Source organism: Melopsittacus undulatus, chromosome 4 (assembly GCF_012275295.1).
Source record: "Melopsittacus undulatus isolate bMelUnd1 chromosome 4, bMelUnd1.mat.Z, whole genome shotgun sequence".
NCBI classification, from domain to species: Eukaryota; Metazoa; Chordata; class Aves; order Psittaciformes; family Psittaculidae; genus Melopsittacus; species Melopsittacus undulatus.
In genome coordinates, this window is record NC_047530.1 from 30,533,411 (window position 1) to 30,558,446 (window position 25,036).

Below are 25,036 nucleotides of genomic sequence, written 5' to 3' on the forward strand. Positions count from 1 at the left end.
CTATGAATATCTGTCTGTATGTATATATATGTAAGTGTGTATACACATAAGTATTCTACAGCATCCACTAAACAGAGATCACAGGATGACATGCCTGGGTCTGACAAGAAAGAGCAGCAATGTAAGTTGATAGGGAAGGCACAATCTCAGTTTCTGTTGGTTTGAGACATCATTAAACATATTTTCTTGTACTGCATAAAGACATATTTGGAAAATAAAACCCTGGAAAAGACAGTAAAGTTCATAATTGCTTTAAGGTTTTGAATGTCTAATGGATGTAAATATATTTTTTTAGGACCTAATTTTGGAGCTGGTATTTGGGTACCGGGGCAAGGACTGCAGAAACAACGTGCACTATTTGAATGATGGTGCTGATGTAATATACCATACTGCATCCATTGGGATCTTGTATAATGTGGCAACAGGTAGGAGAAAGCCCACTTGAGGGAAAGTATTTCCTCACACACTTTGAATTATAGAACTGGTATGCCTTAGGTCTTATGAAAGTATGTGGGAAAACTAGTATTTGTTGCTGAAAATTTAGCCTGTGGGCATGATTCATAATAGCTGCATAAACAAACTAAATATAGTGACTGAATTTTGAAGGAAGTAAAGGTTTGAGTATTTTGTTATTAGCTTTCCAAAATTCCTTTTGTATAACTTTTTCAAGCATTAACCATGTCTATGTGTATGTAAGTGTCATAATTAAAGTTGGACTTTTTTATTTTTAGGCTCTCAGTCTTTTTACCAGGAACACAATGATGATATTTTGTGCCTCACTGTAAATCAGCACCCCAAGTTTACCAACATAGTGGCAACTGGCCAAGTAGGTATGTTTGTATATTTGTAAAAAAGAAATTAACATAAATGCATGCAATTAGGGCCGTGTGAGTTCATGATAAATCACAAAAATATTTGATTATGCTATCTCCGTTTGTATGAGTGTTACTCAGTTACCTGTCCTCTTTAGAAGTTTGAGTGTAATTTAATAAAGCTCAACAAAAAACATTAAGGCATGAAAGAAGATTAAGCTTATCTTTTTTTTGGAGTGTTATCAAAAATATTTTTTTATAAATATTAAGCCCCATGAAATTAGTCTGGTTTTATTTAACTATCAGCTTGAGTAGGCTGAAGCTTAATTGAGCTATCCTTCATTTTTATATGCACCAAACTCAGAATTCTTAAAATAAATGCCACTTTATGTAGGTTCTATCTCATCAGGCAGATTTATAATACCTATTTCGTGTTTCGATAATACATAGTTGTAATATTCTAACCTGAAAATTTTCATAATACTATTAAAATTGATCTACAAACTAACCAGGAAAAAAAAAATAGAAAGATCCCCATTGTGCATCTCCACAGCTGAACTAATACTGCAGATTCTAAATTTGCAGAACAGTGTGTTTTTGTAGTCCTACAACCCAACTGCAGTTTTCTTATCTTCATTTGCTCCTCAGCAGATTCAAAACCACATGGTTTTCCTTAGTGCATAGAATGCAAAAACCTCTTGGTTCATTTTAGTCAGAATATATTTTTTTTCCCTGTAGGTTTGTTTTAGGTATTTCATCTAAATATGGTCAGTTTGTTTATTACCTGGTTCCCTCTACATTTTGGATTTTTAGGTGCATGTCTCATTAAAATTGACTCATTGATAACAGTAACTGCTTAGCTAAAATAGCTTCATTTCTTGGTGAGTTATCACCAATAATTTAAAGAAATCATTAATGGAAATTATTTAAATGAAAAAAACTGTCATTAGATTTTGCCTATGCTTTGGTTGAAAAAAACATTTGCAGGAATTACAGACCTTTTATTGTCTTCAGGAATTTGCTTTTTCAGGTTATTTCTTAATCTGGCCTTGTTTGCCTTTTCATGACAGAATATGTGGGAAGAATGTAGGCATAATGTGAAAATGTGGGGTTTTTGTGAATTTTCTTCTGTGTTTATCTTACTCAAGAAGGAATACAGAACCCTTAATGCTTGTTTATTTCATAATAATTTCTACATCTATAGCAGTAGAACAACTTTAACTGCTTTGTGATGTGGATTAAGGCATGCTAATCAGGAGCAGATGACACTTAAAAAATAGACTGCAAAACATTTTTAAAGAGAAAATTAAATATGAAAAATGAGATGGAAGCAAAATATCTTCGAACAACACTTATTTTTAGAATCTGAACAGATGTTAAGGAGTAAATACGCCATGAAGAACACACTTAACTGCTGCTACTTTTCCTGCTCATGTAGCTGTCACAAACATAGCTTCAACATCATGATTTAAATCTTCAAAAGACTTACAGAAACATTACTTCAAGCATTTTTAAACTGTAATGCTGCTATGCAGAGTCTTGATAATACTTCCAAGTACCTGAACCTTTATATTCCTTCTTTCTTAATGCTCCTATAGAAGAACATTGGGTGTATTTGCCACTTGTCAAGATCAGACTCAAACATTACTACTTAGCAGAAGTAACTATCAGCATTTTGGGGGGGGTGTTTCACTTACTTTGTTAAAACATCAGTAACATGTAAAATATGTTTTTATTTAGCTTGGCAGAAAGACACCTAACATACACCAAAACTATATTTTTATGTTGTAAGTCCAAATGGAAATCAAAATATATTCTACGAATTTTTATTTCTGATGTGACCTCCTTTTATCAGTAGTTGTTAATTTTTAACACTAAAAGCAGTACTGGCGATGCTGTGATACAAAGAGATGACATCAAGGTGTGTTTTAAGAAATTATGCTAAATGTGGCATATATTTTCTTTAGAACTAATCTTATTTCTGGTCTAATTATTTTTCTGCTGCTTTTCCATTACAGGAGACTCAGCAGATATGTCAGGTAAGGGCAATACAATTTTAACCTCTTCAGGTGTAGTTAGCCTATCTAGTAGCTGTCAACAGCTTTGTAGAGCAATAAGTGACATGAGTTCCTCAAAGCTATATCAGTCATATTACTGTCAGCACTGAATATAAAACACAACAGCTCAGCAAATCGTAAGCATAGAACCAATTAAAGTGTTAGAACACACTCAAAAACTACTTTTGTTGTAACGTATTCCCTTCTTGCTGCCCAGTGATCAGTGAGGTCTAAGATATACTCCTGCTGTAGCATTCCTACATACACCTGCAGATTTTATAGACATGTTGGGGCTGACAACTAACATTTGTTTTAGACACTCAATTGAGTATAATTTTAAATATGCATTTCTAGAGTAAATTCCATTGAGGAGGCCTAGGTGACTGAGTGAAAAAAAAACAAAACCAATCACCTCTCACATATATGTATGATTGTCATGCCGTTATTACCACTGATCCAAAATGCTGGTTATGATGTCAGTTTAATTTTTTCTTTATCATTTTGGGTCTTTGACAGCTTGACAGTCTTGACTGAGCTGTTTTTTATTACTATGTTGTTTTTTGAACTGCAATCTTAAAAAAATTCATCACCATCATGTGTGAGTGAGTTCATTGTTAAGAAGCCATAATTGTTTTGTGACACATCTTCTAGAGGTGCATAAATGTGTGTTCATGTATACCTAGAAATTATAATAATATTCATGTGGATCTAAAGCTTTTTCTGTGAAGAACAAATGTACAATGGCATTTTTAATGTGTGTTGACTTCTTTTAAATATGTCATATTGTGCCTGCTTTAAGGATGGCAGGAAGCATATAGGTACCTTTTCCCATGCTTTTAAACTGTATAAAAGAAATGGTGATAGGGTTGTTTATATGAAAGAAAATCTCTAGTCCTGCATATAATGCCTAGAGACTTGCCCTCTCTCACCTGCCCTCTTCCTACTGCAGGTTTGGTTTGACCTTGTATGTGTTGCTAAATTCTGTTGTCACTGCTGAAAATCAGCACTCTTGCTTTTTTTTTCTTTACGGAACCAGTAGTCTGGAATCCAGGCTGCTGTCTACCCTCATTAGAAAGTTGCATAGTTTCACTTAAAATTTATCGATAGCTATTTGGCACCTTGGTCACCAACAGCTTTTACTTTCCCTCTTCCAATTTTATGTTGCCTACAGTGATGCAGGGGTTCTTGAAACAGTAATGTTTGCAATAGGCTGGAATGACAAATTAAGTTTCATAATGACTTGGTATAGATTTCCTTCATCTTAGTGGAGGTATTTTTTTTGTCCTGCCAGCTCATGGTAGCTTTATCTGACTTATTCCAGAAGGAGATGAAAATCTCTCTTGTGAGAGCAGATATTGAGCAGCTGGAGTACTCCATAAGCAGGACACGGTGTCAGGATAGAGTCCACGTTTGTTGTCCTGCAAATCTTGTTCTGAAAGATTTTGTTGGTTCTTGTTCATAAAAACTTGTGAAAATTTCTGTCTGCCACCCAAAAGATGAATTTTCACATTGGTTATGTGGGAGGTGCACAGGTAAAAACAATGCAGAGTTTTACCCAGGGGAGTGCTGAAGACGAAAAAACAGTCAAAGCTATAAGAAAGCTTTCCTTTCCTCAGCTTTCTGTAAGGATAGCAAGGAGTTTGCTGAAAATTTTAAGATAGGCCAGTTGTCGCCAACCCTTGTCTTTTCTGTTTTAATAGCATGTCTGTACAGTGCTGTGGTACCTCTTGAAAGGTGATAACAGTATGTTGGTACTGTGAGAAGAAAATCCAATGGGAAGGAGAAGATTTATCTAGAGACTGTTTTGGAACAGCTGTGGAACTGTGCTTAGCTTCATGTTGCTAAAATTTACCTAGGTCCCTGTGCCTACTGTTTTCCATCGCATGTCTGCCTTTGAGGGACTGGGTTTAGCTGATTAGAAACACAAAATGTGGAGCTGAAATAGAATTTAGTTTAAATGAATCTGGGTCTACAACAATAATCAGTGACCTCCAGGCTCTGCAGTCAGATTCAACAGAGATCAGAAGTAAAGAAGTTTGAGGGAGAATCCTACTGTCCTGGAAATGCCCTAAATGCTATTTAGAGATTGCAAACTATACATGGATTGCAAGATTGGTGGAGAGGGAACTGTGTTTGGAAAAAAACCCTAGCTGTCTTCATAATAGATATAATCACATATATTAATAGCGTGAAAAGATGGTTCTTACTGCAAAGAACTTGCAGTCTAAACAGCACAAACTAAAATAAATACCCTAGTTCTTCTGCATCAGTAAGCAAGCTGATTATTCAGCCAACGCTCTCCTCCTAAGAGAGCATGCAGTTCAGACAGATGGCCGTTTTGTAGAAAAGGAGATTTTGGCCTTGCAGTGTAAACTAATTTCTCTGTTGCTACCAGTTGTTCAAAAGCCCAATGTAGAAATTACATTCTTGATAACCTATTCAATATTTATGAAGGTTTTTGAGTTAGCATGTGGAACTGAGTTTTATTTAGGAGAAAACAAGAAGACAACTTGCTTTCAGAGCCTTTATGTGTGCTGTGCCTCAGAAGTCCAGTAACAGGGTAAGCAAAGTTTTCATCTCCAGTAGTGTAAGGAGGCCAAAGGCCAACTTCTTAGTCCTGTTTAATGCTCCTGTTTGCCTTAAATTGGTTGCCAAAGGAAGGCCAAAATCTCCTTTTTTTTGTTTTCTTTTTTTCCTCTGGCCAAAACAGTTCTATTTGTCTGATTAAAAAATATTGCCTGCTTCAATAAGAATTCTTCAGTAAGAATTTATTAGACATTTTCAAAACATATACCACTTACATGTTTTTATATGTGTAGCTACAGCTCCTTCTATTCATGTGTGGGATGCAATGAACAAACAGACTCTGTCGGTGCTGCGGTGCTACCATTCAAAGGGCGTGTGCTCAGTCAGTTTCAGTGCCACTGGCAAACTGCTGCTCTCCGTAGGGCTGGATCCCGACCACACCATTACCATTTGGAAATGGCAGGAAGGTAAGAAAGCAATTGTGTCTGTAGAATGTGTTTGTACTGTTAGAGGAATGTTGGCTTGAGACAAGAGCAGTTGTAGCATAAATATAGAAGAGGTAATATAAATGCAGTTGTCCATTCTACTAACTGCGAAGTATATATCCTTTGGAACTGTTGTGTAAAGACCAAGTTTACCAGTTAGAATAATTAAAGAAAGTTGTACTCTTCTATTTTATTTCTTTTTTCGTTTTATTTCTTTTTTCATTCATTTATTTATTTATTTATTTTAAGTTGCATGCATTTCTTTGCTGCTTGGTAAAAACTCTTTATAAAATCTGTTTTGCTACTGAAATTCTTCTCTGTTCTTATTCTTCTTTAAAGTCTGGTTACTGACTAGCTTGTTTTACTCCTAAAATTATCCCCACAAAATAGCAAGTTGCAGAAATGTGATGTCCGCATAGCTCCTTTATGCAGCTATATAGGTGGTTGTCTTAAGTTACACTGCATGTTTTCAGATGCGATTTGATTGGAGTTCAGTATTTCGGCTAAAGCAATTTGGTCTGCTCCTTTCTTCGTCTCCTTTATGTCCAGCAAACCTATGCCCAGACCATGAAACTGATTCTCTTAGGGGTTTATTTCCTCTCTCTTTGTCTATATCCACTGATCAGCTAGTATCTCTCAGAATTTTAAAGATCAGCTACTAAGTTAATAAAAAAGTTATCCTTTACAGCTTGTCTGCTAGATCCTGGTGAGCTGGATGCAATGTCAAATGTGTATTGTACAGTCTCACGTAGCATGAAGGATGTGTAGTAAAAGGAAATGCAGCAATTCACTGCTGTCAGTCAGAAGTCTCCTTCTTAAGAGTTTATACAGATTCAACATGGCAACTAAGGAACCAGACTTGAGGAATCTTCATATGGATCAAAAGGCCTGATTTTAACATGTTTGGAGAGACTGGAAAAACATTAGCTTTGAATCTAAGACCATGTGTACCCAAGTCAGTTTCTGCATTTTCTGCAGAAAGTGCGAAGTTTTCTAATCTTGGTGAAATTTAGAGAGAAGTAATTCATTAGTCTCATATAATTTCTCCAGAGTTCGGGGTTTTCAGAGGAGTCATAGGAGTGTAAGAGGAGATGGGATCTTGTATCTGAGCTCTTAACTCATTAGGTGCTACGCTTTGCTAGAGGGCTTGATTTAATATGGTGGTTGTAGGGTTTTTTTTTTATCTGCATCTTGATTTAGTTTTAATTTAGGGCAGTTTGTGCTTTTCTTCCTGACCTGTATGGTCTTGGGTGACTCATCATTCCCTATAACTAGAGATTCTTTAACTATAAATTTGTACTTTTCATCAGTGAATTCAGAATGTCCATTTTCTTTCTGCCAGGTGCCAAAATTGCCAGCCGAGCTGGTCACAATCAGCGTATATTTGTAGCAGAATTCAGACCAGATTCAGATACCCAATTTGTTTCTGTGGGAGTAAAACACGTGCGGTTCTGGACACTGGCTGGAAGAGCTCTTCTCAGTAAAAAAGGGCTGCTGAGCTCCATAGAAGATGCCCGAATGCAAACGATGCTCTCTGTAGCCTTTGGAGCGGTATGTATGTTAAGAAACGATTTTTTTAAATACATGCAAACAATTTTTTTTCCATTTCTGCCTTTATTTAATGAGTTTAATGAGGTTTTTCTAATCTGCTAATGAATATATCGGTTGTTTTATTGAACTCAGTTTAGTGTTTCTAATACTTGCCTGCTAGTTAGAACGAATACCAGCTTTCTTTAGAGCAGAAAAGAAAAAGATTGTGGCTTTGTGTTTTTTCAAGAGAAACAAATGTGCATGCTTTGGACAGATAATATGCTGCGTGGTATTTCATCCAGGTAAAACAAGGCCAGCGCTGTACTGCAGGAATCAAAGAGTAGAAATGAGGCTAATTTTATGCCCGCCTGGGGGTGATTGTATTATAATCTGTATGCATTGCTACTCATGGGTGACCTAAGAACAGCATTGTCCTGGGGCATTTGTTAACATCTGTGACTGTTAGAAGACTGCTGTAGGATTTTGTTTTGTTTTGCTTTGGGGGTTTTTTGACAGATGCAGGCCTCTTTGCTAAATTCCCTATCTTTGCCATTTCAGGAAGTGCTCTGTATGAGCAGCACGCATTCTGTTCACCTGGGCCATTCATTTCTTTGCTCTTGCTTTTCTACTTTTTCACAACAGTTTGTGCACTCTGTAGACTGAAAACACAGATAGCCCTGTGGCTGCCTTTCTTCCTGTATTGCAAAGCCTATTAGCTACCAGAAAGCATGTTTTTGACTTCAAGAAAGAATATAGTAGCTCGTTGTTTTTTCCCTACAGGCTGTTATTACCCCTACTACAATTTGCTTCTCTACAGCAGCAAATAAAAGCAATCTAGCCTAAATGCAAATGGTGATGATCTTTATTTCTGAATGGTTTTCTTCCTGTCTTACTCAGAATCAGATGACAAATATGTTTTTCCCCTTTTCAGAATAACTTGACATTTACAGGTACAATCAGTGGAGATGTTTGTGTTTGGAAAGATCATGTATTGATACGAATTGTGGCCAAAGCTCACAATGGACCAGTTTTCACAATGTATACTACATTAAGAGATGGTTTGATCGTTACAGGAGGCAAAGAAAGGCCGTGAGTCATCTTTTGTTCTGTTTTTTTTTTTTCCTGCATGCACATGTATTCTTTAAAAATTGTTTGGACTCATCCCATCTAACACTAGGCAGTTCAGACATCAAAGTTAGAAGAGTAGTAATTTCAGATTCCTGATTAAGTGGTAGGAAAAAAAGTAGCCACCATCTCCAAAGAGAATGTAAGCCCATATGAACTTCAATTACCTATTTTTTTCCATTGATTAAGAGAGCCTAAAGTCACTACAATCCTGACCTGGGTACCTTAAGTACCTATAGTCAAGGGAGATGAATCAGAATCTAAGTGCTGTACAAGTACTTCTTCATAATTTTAAATTCTAGGCAACAGTCATGTTTCTAAAGTACATGTACAAGCTTTTTCAGTCACAGTTATCAACGAGGTGATACAGTTCTCCCTTCTGAAGCTGAAAAAGGCTGAATTATAATAATAAAAAATAGCCTTGAGATCATGTTATTAAGTTACTAAATTATTCAGTGGTATTTATCACAACAGTATTACTTTTGAGAGAGAAGGCAAAAACATGTAGTTTAAAATACAGTTTTAAGCATTAAAAGTTACCTAATCCTTGGTGGTTACCTCTTTTTCTGAAATTGAGCTGAGGTTGCTAAGTAATTTGCACAATTGTGATCAAATAAATGAATGATAGATATTATAACATCGTAATGCACAACTTCTTTTAAAGGAAAAATCTGTTTAGTTATGACGGCAGAGGCAAACTCTCTTCTCTCAAATCTAAGTTACAGCAACATCCTTTGTTTCTGGTGTTGTAAGCAAAATACCTCTTCAAGCATTTTAATTTTTTCTTAGTGCCTCGCTAATGACAAAAGGGAAAAAAAGCTATTTTTTCCTTCAAGTGGACTGTGTACAGTTCTCCCTTCTTAAGCTGCAATACAGTCCACCTGATGGCATGATAGTGCCCCATTGTGCAGGACTCGGGCCGCTTATTACCTTTTCCTTAAACAGTCCTTAAAGATCCTGGTTGATACTCAAACCCAGCTGGAAATTTATTTCTCTGCTTGAAATATTTTCTTTTAGTATTTAGGAAACACCACCATGATTTTATTGTCAGAGTCTCTTAAATAATTAGTGTTTGACCCGAAAGAAATAGTAATGAACAATGGTAAGAAACAATAATCCATCCCCTGTGACAAAATGGAGCATTGAAAGTATACAAAACAAAAGCTACAATTAGGCAAATTGCATGTTTGCTTCTGCCTTGGCATTCTTGATTGCAGTTGTCCAGCCTCTTTTGATAAAATCTTTTTGCTGAGTATGATGGCCAGTCATATGTGAAAACACTGCTGTTGGGAAGCAAAGAATATTGCACTGCAAGAACTAGCAATTTATAATACATTACGGTTCTTTTAGTAATAACAGTACAAAAGCAGTAATTGTGATTAAACTTTCTGGAGTTCTTTGTCAGGGTTCAGTCAGTAATCAAAGTTGTAACAATGGCAGCTCAATGTCATGGAACATCCTATTTCCTGTTGGGGGAGATTATTTTTGAATACAGATAAAACATGTCCCTGCTTAACTGGAAACGCAGTATTTATAATAATTTTATTAAGCATCATCTCCTTTTTAGAAACTTCTTTTAATGTGTTCTTTACTGAAATACAAGTTCTCTTGAAAGTGGTTGGAAAATACTGAGAGCTTTCATGATTAGTACTGATTAGTTGGGTATCTTGTGTAATTAATATTGTTTTTTTTACTTTATCTTTGTCAATTATTTCACAGCACTGAAACCAGTGAAATTTTCACAAAAGTGATTTTTTTTTTGTTTATTTCACGGTAGTAAAATATGGATCTTGTCTCTTTCTTGTTTCCCCAGCTATATTCTGATAATTTCTGTCTGTCTTAATAATATGGCAGTGTGTCCACACACTTTACTGTTCCTTTGACTAGGCAAATTTCCTAAGAGATACTAATTCAGACCAAGTTTAGCAGCAACCGTTGTTCAACTTGCTCTGTAAAGAAGTACGATGGGGACTTTGAATCAGAATTTCTTTGGCTAGGAGGCTCAGCATATTAACATCACATGTTCAGTAAAAACAAATTGAGCCTTTAATTATTTAAAACATACCAAAAAGCCTCATTTATAATACTTTACATTAAATAATACAGTTCTTTCATACATTAATCATCTTTTTTTTTTTTGTACCAGCCATTACACTCATGGTTGTTCCTGATTTCTTCATAGTTCAAAAGAAGGAGGAGCAGTTAAGCTATGGGATCAAGAGCTGAAACGATGCCGTGCCTTCCGACTAGAGACAGGACAAATGACGGACTGTGTTCGCTCTGTTTGCAGAGGCAAGGTAAAGAAAGCCTCATGAGTTTAAAAGGATGCTTAGAATTCATGGATTGATCTATAGCATTAAATATATGGTAAATTGCTTCCTCTTTTTCCAATAATTAGTATTTGAAATTCAAGTTTGAGATAGAAGGTTTCTGCAACTGATTTTACAGCAGAAAAAAAAATTACTTCAGGAGATCCTAGTCTTACTTAGGATAATATTTTCTATATATTTTTATTAAACACTAAGTATTTCTTTTCTGTTTTAATTTTACACTTCAAATATCTGACTTACAAGCAGTAGCTCAACTGGCATTATGATAGTGTACAGCTTTGTACTTGAATAATTTGTATATGAGTTTAAGAAATAAATTTTCTTTGATAAAAACAATCGTTTGATCTCAGCAAACCCTCTTGTCAGAACTACAGCTTTGGATTGTATCGTTATTACTGTTTATTATGAGTAGTTAAAGTGTTACATCAGAGATAATTCTTTCACTGTTGTTGAAGGGGAAAATTCTCGTTGGGACAAGAAATGCTGAAATAATCGAAGTTGGAGAGAAAAATGCTGCATGTAACATTCTGATTAATGGTCATATGGATGGACCGATCTGGGGCCTAGCAACGCATCCTTCTAGAGATTTTTTCCTTTCTGCTGCAGAAGATGGCACAGTAAGACTCTGGGATATTGGAGAAAAGGTAAGTGTTGGAGGACAGTTGTTGTTCAGGAAAAAAATAATAAGAAAAAAAAATATCCTAGACTTGGTGTTGAGGACTTGAAACTTATTTTCTTAATGTGTTTTGAGAATAATCCATCTGATAATGCCAATCTGTTAGCATAAGGTTCTTTTGAGGTATGAACAAATAGAAATATTTACTCTTCTGTGGTTTTATTTCTTCACAGAAGATGCTGAACAAAGTCAGCTTAGGACATGCAGCTCGTACTGTTTGTTACAGCCCAGAAGGTGATATGGTAGCTATTGGCATGAAAAATGGAGAATTTATTATCTTGCTTGTAACCTCTCTAAAAATCTGGGGGAAGAAAAGGGACAGAAGATCAGCAATTCAAGATATAAGGTCAGAAAATATAATGCTTTTTTCTATTGTAGTATTTTAAAAATGTGTAATATTTTGATTTTTTAAAATACAAGTTTGTGTTCTGGGAAGCATTGCAATGATATCTCAGAGTCCTGGAATCAATAAGTGAATTGTGGAGTTTGTGTGATTGCTCTGATAGCAGGAATAAAAAGGAAGGAGGAGGTACACGAAGACATGAGAATACAATCACTCAAAACCTGGGCCATACCATGGGGGGCTCAGATGATATTGTCAAGAATTAGTTAAAATGGAGAGTGAATGAGAAAGTAAATGGACAATAGGAAGAGACTGTCCTAATCAAGGGGCAGATGAGAAGGTGTGAAAAAGAGCAGGTTAAGATGATGTGTAAAATGAGATTAGAAGTTTACAGATGCAGATTGGATTGTGAGAGACACTGGGAATGCCTGTATGTCAGTTTGCTCTTTGTTGTGTTTTGTTAGAAAGGAGTTAGAAGTAAAATTTTGCTTCCATTTCCTGAGAGGAGAACAAGACTGTTCCTTCTGTGAGATAAATAGGTTGTGATCAGCTGAGAGAAGTTTCTGAAGAGCAAAGAGGGATTTGTGGGAGAAATATGAGCAAACAAGGACCTTGCTGCAAGGAGGCAGGAGAGCTCTGCTAGGAGCTAGGGGATTGCTGGAATCAGAAACCTGTCCCAGTGTATATCTCAGAGATAATGATAATAAAGATATTTCCTTAGTAACACAAAAGGGGCTGTGAGGAACTTGTTCAGTTCAGGAAGCTGCTGAGTTTCAAGACTAGAAAGAAAAACTGGAAGGAGGAAACCACTGTGCAGAAATACATTGGGCAGGTGAAAGGTTTGATTTCACACCTTTTTGTTCAGTACGTTTCATCTAGAAGGTCTGACATTTCTTCATTTACATCAATTCATTTCTCTGGTTATTAGCCTTGTAAGTATGGCATTAGAGAATCAGATATCAGGGCATGTCACTAAGTTAGACCATGGAAATGGTAATGAGATCAGATAATGAACAGAGTTATTCAAAGTGTTCCCATTTCGCTTATATGTGACAACTATACCAAAATTATTGCCACATTCTGTTGCATGTATGTTCACTGAAAAAAAATATTTCAGAAACTATTTTGCTTAGCAGACTCTTTTGTCTCTTCAGGTTTAGCCCAGATTCTCGTTACTTAGCAGTCGGTTCCAGTGAGAACGCAGTGGATTTTTACGATCTGACTTTGGGTCCCACACTGAATCGAGTCAGCTATTGCAAAGATATCCCAAGTTTTGTGATCCAGATGGACTTCTCTGCAGATAGCTCCTATCTCCAGGTATCAGTCATTAATTTTTCAAATTACTGAATGTAAAACATACGAGGGAGATTCTGCGAGTATTCTCCTTTGGCAAATGCTAGATTTTGTAATGAAATGTTCAGTAGGTTACTGTCCCTGGGCTGTTTGTGGTAAGTGGGTGATGAAAATAGTTATCCTAGATATTAAATACAAAGAATAAGCACAAAAATGAGAAACGGATTTCAAAATCCCTGTAACGTGTCTCCCAGCCCTTTTACCTCTGTGAGGCTGATGGACTGTCTTAAAAAAATTAGTAGTCTGTTATTCTGTAAGCCCCAGGGACATAGTAATTTTTTTATATCCCTGACCAAAATGGTAGCATTACACACTGTTTTGGTGCTAGCCTTGGTGGAGCAGCACCAGAATCATGGTGTTATGATTCCCAGCCGCAGGGCTCAAGACATTTCTTAAAAACAAAATAAAATAGACATGCTCTGTTTTCTGTATTTTGTTCATATCTGGGAGGAGGAATAAGCTTCTTTCACTATCAAATCAACAAAGGAATATCTTTGTGTCAGTTTTAAAGATAGGAGTTTATTTTGCCTTTCTTATTTACACACACACATCCTAATGCACACAGTATCTATATATATAGAATTAATGTTCAGACTGAGATGCTTCAATTATTTTTATCAGTTAGTTATTTTAAAATTCAAGATTTCTTACACTTTCTCACTGTTGTTTTAGGCTTGTACAGAGTTTTGAGAATTTTCAGTTCATTAAGGAAGCTTATTAATAAGTTACAGAGTAAAAGATAACTATCAAGAAAATGCTTTTTAAAGCTCTTTAGATTTATATTTTCATCTTTTCAAAAAGTTTGTGTATTCTAAATTGACTGTCATCAACTCAAAGGTCTCTACTGGGTCTTACAAAAGGCAAGTCTATGAAGTGCCTTCAGGAAAACAGCTTGTGGACCAGGCTGTGATTGACAGAATAACATGGGCAACTTGGACAAGGTAAATGATACAAATATTTACACCTATTAAAACACTTGTAACTTCCAGGAGAAGCACCTACTGTTTAAAAAGCATATTTCATTCCTTCATTGAGCCAGATTTCTTTTAATGCACCCATCTGCTCTGGCAGTAGATCAGTTAAGTACAGTACAGCAAAAGATAATACAGAATATGAATTTGACTCTTGAGGACATCCGGTAACAACAGATCTCTTCAACATATGCCTTTCTGTTTGCTGTTTATCTCTGTCTTCCTTTGCTATATCTCTAGCAGCCTCAGCAGTTTTTCATGGCACTGCACAAATACTTGGAATTTTGCTTCAAAATGGCAACATAGGTATAAGAGTACAAGTAATATTAAAACATATCAAAACATGAAAAGACAATACAAGACTATGATGATTGAGGTTTTATTTACAGTATTACACTAATGGTATCTGTGTATTAAAGTTGTTATTGATATTTGCATATCAAAAGATATACAAAAGTACTTTTAAATACCTTGAAGTTATTATAGTTCATTAAACAGACTTAGAAATTACCATATCTTACTTTTATTTCCTTCTGAAGTAAATAATTCCTTTTGAATGTGGTGTACTGTGCTCTGATTCAGGAGGAAAGAGTTGCAGAAGATTTCCCAAATTATTCACCTCCTAACAAATGATAAAGTGCTTTTTTTCTGCACTTTCCTGGCAGTATGCACATACGTTGTAAGCAGAGCTGAATGAAAAGCAACTTTTCACAACAGTTTGTGAAGGAAACTTTCTATAAATGTCTGGTTTGGAATCCTTAAGATAATTATGTTTTCTGATTGAACAATTCTCTCTCCCTCTGTTTATAATGAAGAAGGATGATTTTTAATTTTTCTCCATTCAATATTTTGGCAGATACCTCACTGGATAATATTAGTACCATTGATTTCACCTCTGCTTCTTAGTGTTGTTATGGGCCACTTTATTTTGGGAAGTATATTACTGAATCATTTTCAGAAGTAATTATGGAGTGATACAAAAATTATTTACAGAGTGAAACCTGTCTGAGATGTGTACGTGTAAGAATAAAATGTAAAAAGCACAATTCTATAGAATCAGTTACAACGTGAGAGCTGCTCACTGTTTCCTTACTCTATTCTTTTTGCTGTAGTTTTCAAAAGAATCTGTTGCTCTTCTGTTGCAGTGTTCTAGGGGATGAAGTAATTGGAATCTGGTCGAGGCACACTGAAAAAGCTGATGTGAACTGTGCCTGTGTCTCTCACTCGGGAATCAACCTTGTAACAGGCGATGATTTTGGCATGGTCAAACTGTTTGACTTCCCATGTCCTGAAAAATTTGTAAGAACTTGTTTTTCAATTATTACAAGTACTGTTGATATTATGGTCTTGTGCTGTTTCTCTAGAAGACCTGTGATGTAAATACTTCCTTCTCTAAATCTGTAGCTTTTTAATGCACCAGTGTAACTTCATCTCATAGTCTCACAAGCATGCTTTGTCTCTTAAGTTTTCCTATTTTGTGCACTAGCTCTTGCTATAAGCTATAAGCTCTTGTAGGTGTTAATCATAGAGTAGTTAGGGTTGGAAAGGACCATCCAGTTCCAACCTCCCTTCCCTGAGCAGGGACACTTCACACTAAACCATGTCACCTAAGGCTCTATCCAGCGTGGCCTTGAACACTGCCAGGGATGGAGCATTCGCAACTTCCCTGGGCAACCCATTCAGTGCCTCACCACCCTCACAGTAAAGAACTTCCTTATATCTAACCTAAACGTCCCATTTATGTTTTAACCTGTTACCAGTTGTCCTACCACTACAGTCCCTAATGAAGAGTCCCTTCCCAGCATTCCTATAAGCTCCCTTCATACAGGAAGTGCTCCAGTCCCCTGATCATCCTCGTGGCCCTCCTCTGGACTTGTTCCAACAGTTCCATGTCCTTTTTTTGTTGAGGACACCAGAACTGCACACAATACTCCAAGTGAGGTCTCACGAGAGCAGAGTAGAGGGGCAGAATCACCTCCTTTGACCTACTGGTCACGCTCCTTTTGATGCAGCCCAGGACACAGTTGGCTTTCTGAGGTGCGAGCACACACTGAAGGTGGCTCATGTTCATTTTCTTATCACCAACACCCCCAAGTCCTTCTCCTTAGGGCTGCTCTGAATCTCTTCTCTGCCCAACCTGTGGCTGTGCCTGGGATTGCTCTGACCCAGGTGTAGGACCTTGCACTTGGCATGGTTAAACTTCATAAGTTTGGCATCAGCCCACCTCACAAGGCAGCCTGCATTAGCGTAGTGCCTTCACAATAAAAATCTCAGAACCCATAGCTTTATTTATCAGCATCTCCAATCTCCATTTGACAGATGAGACAGACAGCTGGTAATTTTAGTCCCATCTGTGTATTTCCATGGATGAAGAGTTTACCAATTTTTCACTAACACTAGCACTGCTCATTTTTAGGATTTGAGACGGCACAGTGTAAACTGTGTAAACTCCTTACACACTTAGGATCAAAATATTTTTTCAGTGTTAAGAATTCGTGCACAATATTTAGAGTTTGTGCAAGATATATTTCTTGTGACAAGCTATATTTCATTTCATTGTGTTAGCTTGAGCATTGTTCCCAGTTTCCAGGTGCTGTCTCACTTAGCAACATTTCAACTGTGTTGCAGCACAATAATGGTTCTCCTTCAGGAGATCTTTCATGTTTGAAAACCTATATAACATTCTGAATGATATGCAATAAGAAGGTAAATAATAATATGCATGCCTTGTTTGGCTGTGAGAAGGACACAAAGTATTTAGACCCTCATTTTGTTGTTGTGTTGTGTCTTTTTTCCAGGCAAAACACAAACGATTTTTAGGTCACTCTGCCCACTTAACCAATATTCGATTCACAAGTGGAGATAGATACGTGGTCAGTGCTGGAGGGGATGACTGCAGGTACGTATCCTTGCTGTTAGTACACAGCAGTGGGCATGGACAGTCCAGAACAGGATAAAGTTCAAGTTCAGGATATTTATCTTTTTGTCTGTGTGCTTGCTTTTCTGTTTGCATATAAAGAAATGGGTATTTGCAGCACAATAAATAGCCCAGATGTTAGTATGAGCAAGTTAAGATTTAACAAATGAAAATATTATTAAATCTGTACTCAGAGCATTATAGAGGTTAATTTTTTTTCTTTTGACTCTTAGCCATTTCTTTTGCCAATATTGTAGTATTTTATATCTCATATTTAATATCTCTTTGGGAACACAGCTTGTTTGTTTGGAAATGTGTGCATATGCCTCATTGAGAGAGACATGGAGACTTGCAAAGAGGACACTGCATGAAGTACCAGGCATGAATAACCCAGGATTGTGATGTGACATTCTGCTGTGCCCTGCATGAGTAAGAAATGGTGCTGATCCAAGACAGAGAGCAATCTATCTCTGAAAGACAAGTGTCTAGATTTTGTCAAAAGGATGACCACAACAAATATCCTGAGGCTGTTAGATTTACTTCAGTGTTGGATAATCCGGGTTTGTATTTCACTCACTGCCAGATGCTGAAAATGAAATACATGGATAAAAGGAAACAGTGAATTGTTAATCAATGTACAGTTTCACAGTGAGATCCTGGGGTTTTAATCAAGAGATGTAATTCCTGACCTAGTGCTGTACATTGATCTATTTTCGGCATGAATGTTTCTCCTTTAAGTTTTGGGGTCTGAATATCATTGAAAAAGAGTATTCCATATTTTATTACAGAAAGAAACCATATATTAACTCTTAAATATATAGTATTTTATTAAATGTTTAATTATTATAATAGAAACTATATTTCTATGACTGGTCAAAAGGAAACATCATCTGGTGAAGCAGAAAATAATAGAGCTGATTCCTTAGGACTTTAATGTTTCTGTATTTAGAGGCCTGGGTCACAGTCATGTCTGGTAAACTGTTGGATATGCATGATCTTCATGGCTAATTTAGTGTTTTTGTTGCACTTAAACATTAAATTAGTTCTGTGAGCAAAAATAGATTTGCTCACTTTGCGAGTGCCTTGCCCACAACCTAAAAGTCTAACTCCAATTTTTGCCTTGTGAATAAAAGTATTCTCAGTGGAAGAGAGATTATTGCTGTGTTACTTGGCTGGGCTGTTAGCCACTGTGCTGGAAATGTGGATGAGGCTTAGGATTTTATAGTTCATAGATAAAGCTTGGGATGCCACCAGTTGCAAAAATAGAATTTCATAGCAATATGAATTGATTTTATTTTCTCAGCATCATGGGGTGGGAGGGTGGGAATCCAGAGAAAATATAAACTTTCCAAACATTGTATTTTATACATTTGAACTTTTTAACAGAGTTAGGACTAGCTGGGAGATGTCTCTACTCAGATTTCTCTCCTGATTGTAAAAAATGTTGGTCGTATGCTTCTTTAAATGGACCTGCTGTCACCTCTAGCGTAAATGCATTTATGCTATCCTGCAACATAACTGAGCCTCTTAGTTGAGAAAAAATTTTAGTGATAATGAAAACCTGAACAAAGCTGTGTTTTGGGTACCAGAGAGGAAGATCTCAGCTGTCTGTCTAAATCATGTCATAGAGATGTACTACAGGCTGAACCTGTTTTTTAATCAGTGCAGTTCATGTTCATGCAGTGTGGAAGGGAACAGAAGTCTCTAAGTCTCAGCACTACTCTCATCATGGTGTTCTGCTGTGAACATAAAGCTCTTTTTCTCTGTGTAAGCCAGCAGTGCTTTACCAATGGCATTTATGTAGGTCAGCTTTGATGTTACCTACCCCTTGCATTCTCTTATGCCAGATAAAAGTAGAAAAGAAAAACTTCATCTCTTCTTGTAAGCATCTTGTGTGCATGGTGGTTATACAGCTAATGGGAGGGCTTGCGTATGGAAGGAAGGGGAAGAAAAGTTAATGAGCCAGCCTTCTGTGCTCTCCTATGTCTAAAAATCATTTTTGTGTTCTATTTGAAGCTAGCTACCCAATGGTCTTCAACAATATATTCTATATATCAAACTATTAAAAACACTTATTTTAAAGAAGTGAAAAACTAAGCAATTATCAGGTTTCTTTGCATGATGGTTCTTAGCAAATTATTGACAGTCCAACAGCTGCATGAGCTACAGGAGCAAAACCTGTGGGTTTGATCAGGAGTGTACAGAAAGATCTTGCTGGTTATGTTTTTTACTTTAGCAGAATTGCATTTGAGAATTGAGATTAGACCTGTTAGATCTTGTAACCTTGCTGCCTGCCCACCTGTTTCATGTGGAAAGTGCTATCTGGCATTTAAATCTTACCTGTGACAGAGAAATCAGTTATAGTAAGCTATTTGGTAGCTGTGATTCTATCCCTTATTACACACATCTCTGCAGGACTTCTTATCTTGCCGTAAGATTTGTCCTGCCTCTATTTTAAAGTTGCCTTTCATTGATTCAAGTTGGATGGCTGTTGAGAGCTCCCTCCCCCATGGTCTTGCTTACTCAGACTGCAAGATCAAAGTCCAAATTTTTCTTCCTCTTTTTGATTTTTTCCCTCAAAATCCTAAACCCAGTGTCTCCCAGCCTCATGATCTTCCATAGGCCTTCACCCCATGAAAGACATATGTGGACTGTCAAGGGGTATGTTCCTCTATGGCTGTCACTGGTAATGTCCTCTTCTCCTCCCTCCCTCCACCCCCTTCACTAACGCTGTGCTCCTGCACCGATAATGTGTCCATTGGTTCTTGTGCCCTGAGAAACTTCAAATGCCAGCACTCCAGCAGACCTGTGGGCCCCTGGTGGGCGAATTGGCTCAGTGCAAGGCTGATAGCTGCAGTGCTGGAGTCTGAGCCTCCAGATCTGCTTGCTTCTGCACTCCCTTCCAAACCTCACTGCTGCAGGGAAGGGCTAGGGGTGGGGACTGGGATGGCTGGAAGCTGAGGAGCTATTTAACAACCAAACTACCAGCCTTGTTCCTCCTGTTGCAGCTGGTATGGGTAACTGGTGTTTTTCCTGGCAAATTGATGGTGATTTGCCAAGGAAAATGGGGTTAGCAGCTGGGAATGGTCATGTACATTGAGAGGAGGGAGTACAGCCTCAGTTGCAGCCTTCTTCCTGGGGACAATTTGGAGCATATTCTGTAGGACAAGTGGCATTCCCTGCTGAACAGCTGGCTGTGTGCCTGGTTAAAGGTGGCAGCTTTGTGGGCTTTTTGGTCTTTGTATGTGATGATGCATGTTACTGTGCCTCCTTCGCTGTTTACATTAAATGCTACTGTAGTAACCTGCTAACTGTTGCCATCCCTGCATGAAGCACATCTGTTTAGGAACAGACTGCCTGCTGTGGTGGGCCATGGGAGCTCCTGTCAGAAGATGACCTCACCCTGTAGGAGAGATCAGGGGAGAAGCTGCAATGTGGAGGGATTAGTGTCAGCCTTCAGAGCATCAGAGAGAAGAACTGTGGGCAAGAGGGCTTGCTCTGAAGCTGGAGAAAGCCTTTTCTGTGATAATACAGCACAAAGGAAGGGGAGGCAAAAGCTCTTTGTGTGATTTAACCACTCATGGATGACCTTGTTCTCTGGCTTAATTGTCTTCCTGACATCTTGGGATCTTCAGTCAGCAGTGTTTTTTTGTGTAAAAGAAATAAACTAGAGAACTGATTCAATAAAAGCAAAATGACAGAAATAAATTGCCCTTGAAAGCTACTGAAGTATGCTTAGAAAAAAAAGAGAGTGAGAGACACAAAATCCAGTTCCTAGGAGCAAATAAAAATTACAAATAAACACACTGAGAACTGAAAGTTGCTCTAAGTGCAGGAACCGAGGAGCACTGCTGAGATTAGGTCAGAGAGAACAAATTGGCCAAATATATTAAATCATTTAGACTTGAAATCTTAGGGGTTTTTTATCCTTAAGGAGGCAGTCATTGCATTATTATGACTTTCTGATTATGATGGGGAGGCAAGAGATGGTTTGAAACTAAGGATAAAGAAAGCACTTCAGAAATTTTTAAGGTTACTTTATCACATTTTGACAGCTGAAGGCAGGCATGCATTCAGAGTAACTTCTGACTTTTCTCAGTATCAGGGTTTCAATATTAGCAAGGTTCATTTCAGCATAACTCTGAACTTCAGACAAGTCCAGTTGATGCTGACCTGGAATCTTAGTATCAGAAAGCAGATGCATTGCAGTTATCTCCTGAATCTGGAAACTAGAACAAAAACCAGGACTTCAGTGCTTGGGTAGCATTCAGGAATGACTTCATTTAAAACCATGATCCACTCCTCGTGGCTGCTGCCTGCACCCTGCTATTGGTCTTGCAGGCTTGCCAAGGCAAATGGTGCCCTTCTTCAACCAGCCCTGTGTCCATCTGTGTGGCACCTACCCTGCTTCCTCTGGGTTACACCCCACAGTACTCAAATCTCCCTTTGCACGTGGATTTCACTCCAGACCTATGCATTAGAGTGCTTTACTGAACTTGCAGTGCGAGGTGCAGCAGTGTCACAAGCTAAGGGTTTTGGTTTCAAATGCTATGCTTACATGGGCAAGGTGATGTTTCCCTATTTCAATATTAGTGTCACAGATGTGACAAGCCTTAATCTGCAAAGATTCTTCTTTTTTTCTGTTATTAAATTCTATTAGCATAAACTATAGACAGACGTTGACTTGTCAGTGTTTTGGACAAAACCTGCCTGCAGACTCTACAGAAAGGGAAGATTGCAAGTCACAGATCAGTTGGCACATCAGTGATTTTAACATCACTGGCTGTATTGCACTTGCATACTCTTTTGTTCTCATGGCTTTCTTATGCTTCCTTGCAACCTAAAGTATGCTTCCTTGCTTTCCTAAAGTTCATAGCACCATTTGATTTTTTGGATCATGTGGGTATAGAGCTGTGAGCTTGCCAAAGCCTGCTGGGCACTCTTCATACCAGTCACTGCAGTGTATTTTCTTTGGTTGTCTCCAGCTTCTGCTCTTCAATTAACATTGACTTCAGACTTAAACTGCATTATTTCATTTGAGAACAAAAATAATATTTTTAGGTGTATCATAAAAGTCACAATAGGTTTCCTTGCCAAAATCATTCATAAGTAACTTGGAAGTAGTAGGTGGCTTGCTGGGGGTTTTCTCCCATCTGCTTGATGCTAGAACAGGTAACCACTCACCATCCCCTTCTCAGATTACCAACAGCCAACAGTCATCACCTTGATCTGTTGTTTTTTTTTTTGTTGTTGACTGTTAAACAAGAGATCCAACCAATTCACTTGTTCTTTGGGAAAAGAGAGAAAAAAAGGGAAAAGAAACAAGGCATGGGATGTGTGCTTTTCCCTCCTCATGTAAAACAAAACAACACTGTAAGGGCTGAGCACAGTGACAAGAGGCAATTCCCATAATTTCCACTCAGTTTTGAGATTATGGAACACAGGATGGAGCAAACGATAACAGGAAATCAGTAACTATAAACCTGGAGGAAAGGAGAAAGAAATGAAAACAGAGGAAATCAGACGAAGGCAGGCTCACAAACAAGCAAAGACAGTACCAGAGAGCTGTTCCAGTGGTACTGGGCATGGAGTCTCAGGGTTGGAGAGCAGTGGAGTGCTCATGGAGAGGCTGGTTTTGGGAAGGTACATCTGCTCCTTTTCATTGCTGTTTCCACTCCCATCCATGTGGGACAGATATTTAGTGCTCAAGTGCAGCAGCTAACATGGGTTAACTTCTGCTGCAGCATGTGCATGTTGGTAGCAAAGAAAATACTGTAAAGGCAGAAATGCCATGTAGTGTTGAGAGCTCTGGCAAGAGTTTAATCTCATCTTTCCCACATAAACCAAACATGGGTGGTGTCATGTGGCCTTTTCTGATTTATCCTTATTTTAGCTTCCCGTGCAACTGGGCTTGAATGCGTTCTTTAAACAAAAAAGTATTAAACCAAAGAAATACTGTACTTTAGAAACCTCCTCACGAACAAGTGGTATCGGTTCCTGCCTCTTTCATTCCTTTGCTATCTAAATGTTGTTCACCCATTCTGGGCTGCTGTTCACAGCATTCAAGATAGGAGGCACCAAAGCCGCAGCCTGAACTCGTCATGTGCTGGAGACAGGTGTCTGCCAGGGCAGTTTGAATGGCACAGGAGAGGAACTTTCCTTCGGTGGTTCCTATACCTTAGGTACAGTAGGTCAGGGAGGGTGTACGTGATGTGGGCCTAAAAATACATGTGAGTAAAAATGAATTAGTAACGTTCTTAATTTGATGCTGTAATAAAGCATTACAAAATAAGGATGTAATTGGCTTAATGTGAAATTTGTGTAAAAAAAAAATCCAAATTCATTGCAGGTGCTGCTTAGCTGTTTACAGCTGAACTGGTCTTTCACCTGTAGCAACTCTTTGTAAGGAACGCAAAATCCTTGCACAGAGTGGGACTGCTGCTTCCCCACCTGCTGAGGACAGCTCAGTCTGGGGTATGAGAGGCACAGTGTTCCATCACTCCGTGTGTTTAGATTTCTCTTCCAAAAGCCAAATTATAAGTTTTCTGAGTTTCTTGCTTCTTGTGGAAAAACTTCAAGACCCTACAAAGTGATTTTGCCCTTAGTAGTACGTATCTTGCTCAGTTTGGGCACAGATGCCACGTGAGACCTTATTTAAAAACAAAACCCCCTGCAAAACAAACCCAACAACCTCAAACATGTTTTGGTTTTTAAAACTATCCCCAAAATTACTGTCATGAACAGTGTGTCTGATTCACACCTTTCTGTGTTCTTAAAAGCAAGCTCGTTGTACCCACTTAACTATTCAGTAGGCTCACCAAAGCAGATGTTCTAAACTGGAGGTTGAGCTGTGTACCAGCTCTCAGCGGGATGAATTCTCCAGGAGGGGAGGAATGCTGCTGTCCCATTGCTGAGTGGAACTGCAGCTTTCATAGAGCTGGCACCATCTTGGGCAAGTCTCTGTGGGGCCGAGGCAGGAGGCGAGTGCTTAAGGAAGGAACCACAGGTGACTGAAGTGAGTATCCTGTTGGTGGGTGCTGCAGGAGGGAGGTGGTAGTGGTGGGTGCTCAGTGTCAGTCCTGCAGGGTGACAGCCATTTGGGGAGAACAAAACCATAAAGGTTTTCATATAACATCCTCCCATTGCTCATCCAGTTACTCACTTTGTAGCTTTCCCATTGCTCTCCTTTTTCTTTTTTCTCCCCTTACCATAGCAGCCCTTAACCCAAGCACCCCCAGCCCCCAGATAAGTAACGGGGTGTCTGTGAGAGCTCAGCGAGGATGACCCCCAGTGCAGCTTTTACCACAGCAGAGCCAGTACAAAGTGTTTTATTGCTGAAAATGACTTTTCTGTTAACTGAGTCACAGATTCCAATACCAGTCCCACCTGGGCTGTGCTCTGTGGAATTTAGTAACCAGCCTTGATAAAGAAACTCCAAGCATGGAAACGGGCACAGATTACACGGGAAAAAAAGAAGGGTTTTGTGCTGTTGTGGTGCTGGTAGGGTAGGCCTTCCACATTTCTGGTCTGGCTTTCCTTTCTGTGATGCTATTCATCATTGCATTGTGGTTTTAGGTGTAAAATAGCTTGCTTTCTTTTTAAAGCCTATCTGGTAATTCTAAGCTCTGTTTATGCTTTTTAGTTCAGTTACAGGTATACAGCACATTATAGTAAGTAATTGAAAAGCTGTATAATTGATTTTATAAGTTAATGCAATTCTAATATAAAATTTCCCTTAAGCATACATTCGGCACCACAGCGATCACTTCAAGTAACGAAACAATCTAAGTAAATGCTTTAGACCCATTCCCTTTAAAGCACGTGCACTTTAGCTTTGTGGCTTGGCTTATTCACTTTTGGGTTTAGCAGAGCAAAAGCAGCAGCCTGCCTGATGTTGGATGTGGTACACGA

The 25,036-nt window shown here is 38.1% G+C and overlaps 1 protein-coding gene across 2 annotated transcripts in view; it reads left to right on the top strand.

The window, feature by feature from the left end:
• EML5 (EMAP like 5) overlaps nucleotides 1-17,826 on the top strand; it is a 107,171-nt gene extending 89,345 nt beyond the window's left edge. The window contains exons 31-44 of one of the 2 annotated variants that reach the window (XM_005149496.3): nucleotides 296-425; nucleotides 732-830; nucleotides 2,831-2,851; nucleotides 5,689-5,862; nucleotides 7,223-7,431; nucleotides 8,342-8,499; nucleotides 10,718-10,832; nucleotides 11,321-11,509; nucleotides 11,715-11,887; nucleotides 13,039-13,201; nucleotides 14,075-14,178; nucleotides 15,354-15,507; nucleotides 17,007-17,107; nucleotides 17,423-17,826. In XM_005149496.3, coding sequence (XP_005149553.2) covers nucleotides 296-425; nucleotides 732-830; nucleotides 2,831-2,851; nucleotides 5,689-5,862; nucleotides 7,223-7,431; nucleotides 8,342-8,499; nucleotides 10,718-10,832; nucleotides 11,321-11,509; nucleotides 11,715-11,887; nucleotides 13,039-13,201; nucleotides 14,075-14,178; nucleotides 15,354-15,507; nucleotides 17,007-17,107; nucleotides 17,423-17,459 — 1,827 coding nt within the window. In that variant the 3' untranslated portion in view covers nucleotides 17,460-17,826. The remainder of the gene's footprint in view (nucleotides 1-295; nucleotides 426-731; nucleotides 831-2,830; nucleotides 2,852-5,688; nucleotides 5,863-7,222; nucleotides 7,432-8,341; nucleotides 8,500-10,717; nucleotides 10,833-11,320; nucleotides 11,510-11,714; nucleotides 11,888-13,038; nucleotides 13,202-14,074; nucleotides 14,179-15,353; nucleotides 15,508-17,006; nucleotides 17,108-17,422) is intronic. The other variant, XM_034062106.1, reaches the window with a different exon arrangement.
• Nucleotides 17,827-25,036: the final 7,210 nt, after the last annotated feature.